The 6,000-nt window shown below is 40.0% G+C and overlaps 1 protein-coding gene across 1 annotated transcript in view; it reads left to right on the top strand.

Annotated features, from left to right (window-relative positions):
• The window catches only part of LIX1 (limb and CNS expressed 1), a gene marked incomplete at its 5' end in the record, with an annotated part of 28,687 nt that extends 25,901 nt beyond the window's left edge, over positions 1 to 2,786 (top strand). Inside the window, 2 exon segments of the mRNA XM_056325077.1 lie at positions 2,516 to 2,736; positions 2,738 to 2,786. Of these exon segments, the coding sequence (XP_056181052.1) occupies positions 2,516 to 2,736; positions 2,738 to 2,786 (270 nt within the window).
• Positions 2,787 to 6,000: the final 3,214 nt, after the last annotated feature.

Raw genomic sequence — 6,000 nt, forward strand, 5'->3', positions numbered from 1 at the left:
TGTAGTCCTTGATGGATATTTTGCCTCTTTTCCATAGCCAGTATATTTCTTTTTTCCTTTTAAATGTACCTAAAAGTTCATTGCTAAGCCAGAGTTGTCTCTTTTTCTATCTTCTTCCTTTCTCTTTGTAGGGAATGGACTATTATTGTGCTTCCAGGGGATTGTTCTTGAGTAACTCCCAGCACTCACAAGCTCTTTTGCCATCCATGGACTCTTCCCAAAGAATCCTTGCAGCTGGGCTTTCAGCCTAATGAAGTTAGCTCTTCTAAAATCCAGTATCTTTGTCCTGCTGCTGGTCTTCAGTGTGCACTGCAGGGTCTTAAACTCCACGATGTTATTGTCATTATATCCAAGGCTAGTATTGGTAGTTAAATTGTCAAGCAAGCCTTTTAGGTTTGTGAACAATAAATTTAGCAATGTGCTGTTCCTAGCTGGCATGGCCAGCATCTGTAGCAGGAAGCAGTTCCCAATGCGTTCCAGGAACTTGATGGACAACATGTGTAGTGGTGTGCTGTTCTCCCTGCAATGTCCATGTAATTTAAATCAGCGATGAGGTTTAGATTCTGTTGGCCCAAGATGTCTTTGAGCAGCCAAAGTAAGGTTTTTGCCAGCATTGTCATCCTGATTGGGATGTCAGTAACAGTTAACTACCATAAGACCCCCTGACTCAAAGGCATTCAATAGAACTTTCACGGTCTCTGTAACTCACTGCTATGACTAAAATTTATTTTACATAAAGTACAACTCTACTTCTTCTTCTTTCCTTTCTATCTTTCTGAAATATTTTGTAGCCATTCATTTTAGTCTTCCAGTCTTGCAAGTTTTCCCACCAAGTTTCTGTGATTCCTATGACATCATAACTCCTAGACTGGGCACAGGGCTCCAGTTCCTCCTGTTTGTTGCCCAGACTGTGTGTCTTGGTATACTGCACTTGAGGTGGCTGAACTGAGTTCTTGCCTTTGGAGAAGGGTGGGGAGCATTCCCCATTACTGTGGTAAGGTGAGCTCATCCACCCTTTCATTTATAAACATGCAGGTGTCATGAATTTGGACACTACTGCCAGACTTGTCCGTTCAAAGCACAAGTCAGTCTATGAGCAAAGACTGTCCTGCCTTTTCCAGATACATGGATCCCCATCTCTCCCCAGTAGACTGTATTTGTCAAAGAATGTCCTATGACCATAAAAGTCAAAACCAAAACCCTGGCAATGACAATAACCACAAAACCAGGTACTGATTTTCATGAAGTGTTGGCTTTCGCCTGCACAGGCAAGACAGAAGATCACTTGGACACCTGTCCCTTCCACTTGCATTTCCAGGGTTTGAAGTCTTGATTGATTTTGCGCAGGTGTTTTTTTTTACCATGCCATTGCCACCCACATGCAGAAGTAGGGGACAGCAGTCTGTGCTTTTGACCAGTTCCAGCAGTCTCTCTGTGACATCCCAGATCTTGGCTCCTGGCTAGTAGCAAACTTTCCTTCCCTGTGTATCAGGCCAGCAGATGAACGCCCCAGTGCCTCTCAGCAGACAGCTGCTTCCTTTTGTAGCTTTTAGCATGTGCTGCTAGTGCAGTGTCTCCCTGTGAATCTTGTTCATTTGTTTGCCCTCTCCCAAGGTTTTATATCTGTGGTTGGTTGGTATATTTAAGGAAGGCAAGTGAAGACATAGCCTGTTCCCAGAGACTCACCAGAGACCTCGGCACCTCATGCTCCAACATGTTGACTTTTTGCTGCTGAAGCTCTTTTCGTGGTCGTCCTTGGAGTTCAGTGCTACTGGGAATTACATGAAACAAAGTGCTCCTGGCAAGTACCATATCACATTGGGCTGTGTGTGTGGTTAACTACCTGAGGTTAAAATATGCAAATAATTTTCTTTGAAGTTTTGAATTAATTTGTTCTTCCTTTATTTTAATTTATACAGGACTTCAGACAAAGTTAAACTTTACAGTAGATTTATATTGTCTGTACTTTGTCCTTGCTGTCACTGTAGGACCCCTGGAGTATTTCTCACTTAAAGCTATCAAGAAACAGGCAGAAAAGTCACCAGAATTAAACTGCAAACCCAGCATGTTTTATCTTCCATTATTGTAAAACTATTTAGAAATGTATTAGGTTGAACAATTTCAAGACATTGCACTCCCTAAATTAGGTTATGTACTGTGTTACATTCTACAGAACAATTATGTATTCCAAGTTTTCCAAGGGGAAGAAAATCACATTTGACATTAAAAATATTACCACTTTTCAAGTTTAGTTTTCATAGGAAGAAAATTTAGCTATAGCTTAGTATTTTTGGCATTTTATAAAGTAATTCAATATCTGATGGATATTTTATTCCTTTTTAATAGCAGTTGTTGAAAGATGTATTGCATGTTGCAGAAACGTTGTTGTGTTATTTTTGTCCAGAAATGAATGGTTCTGTAAGTTGTTGTGTTAAAATCAAAACCAAAAAACAGCAAAACCCAAAAGATATTTGTTACTGACTTCCATATCTGTTGTTACTTTCCTGAATAATAGCAATCCTACTACTCCCAGTATTCCTTAGATGAAAGGATGAGAAATCACATGGCCCTGCACTGGAGTATGAAGGAGCAAGAATCTCCAGAAATTATATTCCAAGAGCTACAAACGGCACTTAGGGAACTGGAAGAAGTCAGGAAAACTGGGCAGAAACTGAAGCTTTACAAAGAAAAAGACACTTTCAGCTTAGCACTCAGTCAGATTTACAGTGGTCAAGTCAACTTCATGGAATAATCTAATGAGTTTGACTTTACATGGCTATCACTAACCTTGAAGAAGGCATTTGACTTTCAACTATGACATTCTCCTTTTAGTTGAAAAGACCCCATGTGTAAACTGGTGACATTCTTTTCCATGGCTGTTTTAAATTCTGTATCTAAAAGCACTGATGACTCTAATAAAAATTATTTTTAGTGGATCAAAATATTTTTCAGGTCAAAGCTACTATCAATATTTGATGAAGTACTGATGCTAAACTACAGGTAAACCTGAAGAGAAACAAACCACAGAAAACTCGTTGTACTCTGGAAATTGAAGTGTTCTGCACAAAGACGCTACATTTTCTTTGTTAAAGATGTAAAAATTATGGTCTGAACCTATAGACTGTTAGCAATAGAAGACAAAGAAATGGCCTACTGGAGCATCTCTAATTTCAGACTCCCTCACAGCAACTGTGTTTCCTCCTGGCAGTACTAGAAATTGCAATTGCTGAAGTTCATTTAGTCTGTTATTCAAGTGTGGCAAGAGTCTCCCAAGCAAAAAAGCTGCGACATACAACTAGTACTCCAACTAGTACTTCTTTCAATCTCTGTTCAAGTCAACAAGACATTATCAATTTGTAAGGACATAAAGACTAGCTAAAATTATTAGATTGACCATGCTTTGCAGAAATTAGATACTTGAGCTTAGTTTGCTTGAAAAGTAAATAATTAAGAGTTTGTCACTTTTAATTCTTCATAAATTATTTCATATGCTATATAGTCATCAACAGCAGCATTTATAGCAATATGCAGATAACAATCTCCTACCTTAATTTTGTCAAACATTTGTTTACAGTAAAGTTTCATTCAGGCTCCTGTTACAATTTTCCTGTTCTTAACATCTGCTGCTGAAGCAGTTAATATTACACATTTGTGCTCTTTCAGTGTAACTACTAGCAGATATTCCCTCTACACTTATTAATCTTCCCTGTTGAATATTAATCAACTCCACTCCACCACATTATGTTCCTGCCAGGAAGTGTGTCAGTCTTCCGATACGTAAGTGCGTAGGATTAAGAAACACCTGCAGAAGATAGCCGGTGTCCTGAGATCTATAGCGAGAAAGCTGCCCACAGCAAAAGTGGAAAGGTTTTCTGCCTGGAAACAGCCAGCAACATGGAGGAAGCTTCTACTGGAACGCTGTGGCATAATTAAGCAGAAAAGGAACATTGTCTATCTTATGATACCCTGTTATCAAGTCTGGATGAGCAGCATGTATGGTGCTGTGTTTCAGATTTGTGATTAAAACAATGCTAACAATACACTGTTTCAGCTACTGCTGAACAGTTTGCACACCGTCAGGGCCTCTTCTCTTTCTCCTTCTGCCCAGGCAGTGAATAGATTGTGGGTACACAAGAGGGAATGAACACAATCAGGCAGATGACCTGAACAGACTAAAGAGATATGCCTTGTCCGGTAAAGTCATGCTCAGCAATAAAACAGAGAGGATGAGTGTTCAGGTGGCTTAGGTATCTTTTATTCAGGAGCTAACTGGGCATCAGTGAACGTGTGAAGGTGGTGGGTGATTGCCTTTGTATCACTTGTTTAGTTTTGTTTACTTTATTTTCTGTTCACTTCTCCTTCACTTACTAAACTATTTTTATCTTTACCCATGAGATTTCTTATTTTGTCTTCCTTTCCTTTTGCCCTGCCATGCTGGAGAGGTGCAGATGGGGGTGGTGTGAGTGACCAGCCATGTGGTGCTGAGCTGCCTAATGGGTTAACACATAACATGTTCTGAAAATGTGATTTTCTAAAAAACACGCAAATCAATATAGATGTTGTCCCACTTTCTAAACGGTCAAGACTACATGTGACTGATCAACAAACCCCTAAAACAGAAGACGACACAGAGGTGATGGGCCCAGACAATGTCATCGTGAGGCTTAAGGAAGAATACCAGGAGTGATCACAGCTGTTGTAAAGGAAGTTGAACTTAACACCAAGGGGACTGGAGGGTGGCCTTTCTTTTAGATAAACATCTGCTGCACTTGTGTGGACCAACCGGTTGTATAAATGGTCTTCCCTCAATGAATAAAAAAAATGTGAGTATCTTCCTAAGGCAGCCAGGCCAGCATGGCAGAAAAGTATTCATTGCTCAGCCCAACACGGAGTATAAACACCAAGCAATCAACAAATACAATTGACTTGACTTAGCTTTGACCTACATATTTCTTCCTGGTGACTGTGAACTGGTGCCACGATGGCAAGCATATAGACAACAGCAATGGGAATCACGTTTATGTTGTGATCCAGCAGTACATTACTATATTGTGCTTAAATTATCACTTCATGATGTATCATTCTGCTAAATCAAATTCCCATGTAAAAGCAAATATAATAATAATAAAAAATTGTATTAAAACACAAGCCAAATTTGTGCAGAATAACTAAAAGAACCAGGTTAGAGAAATTGGACTCTGACAGTACAGCAAAATTTGTATTATCCAGGGTGACAATACATTGGGGTATTGTATAACTCATGATGTCCTGGAGGTTTTTAACAGACCTGCAGGGAGGTGACCAACAGTCTTTGAATCATACTGACAATTTCACTGGCAAAGACTCTAGAACTCAGTGTCCTGCACATTGTTCTCATTAGGAGAAGCAGTCTACATAGCTGTCAGCTTTTCTTCAGTGCCGTTTTGGTTCTTCACAAACAACATCCATAATCCTGAATCCATTAGTAACACCAAGAAAATTCCAGGATATTCTTATACTTCCTTTTATTCAAGTGTCCATTCAAAATGCTTGCTTTCCTTAGCTTTCTGTCCGGAACAGATCTGTAAATGTCCCTGTCCAGACAGTTTTTTAGTATCTCCAGGGAGGGAAACTACACAAAAACCCTGGGCAATCTGTGCCAGCACTCAGTCACCCTCACAGTAAAGAAGTGTTTCCTGATGGCCCTTCTTGGCAAAGCTGCTTTCTGGCCACCTGGCCCCCAGCATGTACTGATGCCCAGAGTTATTTCTTGACAGAAGCAGGAGTCTGCATTTCCCCTTGTTGAACTTACTGAGATTCCTCACTTCCCAGTTCAGAGCCTGTTGAAGTCCCTCTGAGTTGGAGCACAACCCTGTGGTTTGTCAGCCACATTTCTCAGCTTTTTTTTATGTCTAAAGGATTATACGTGTACCATCAGTCACTTAGCTAAGGTTACAAAGTTTAGCATGCTATTAATTACTTTCTGAGGATCTGTTGTGGCAAGGAATCTCTCAGCCTTGA

Source organism: Falco biarmicus, chromosome Z, assembly GCF_023638135.1.
Source record: "Falco biarmicus isolate bFalBia1 chromosome Z, bFalBia1.pri, whole genome shotgun sequence".
In the NCBI taxonomy this organism is placed as follows: Eukaryota; Metazoa; Chordata; class Aves; order Falconiformes; family Falconidae; genus Falco; species Falco biarmicus.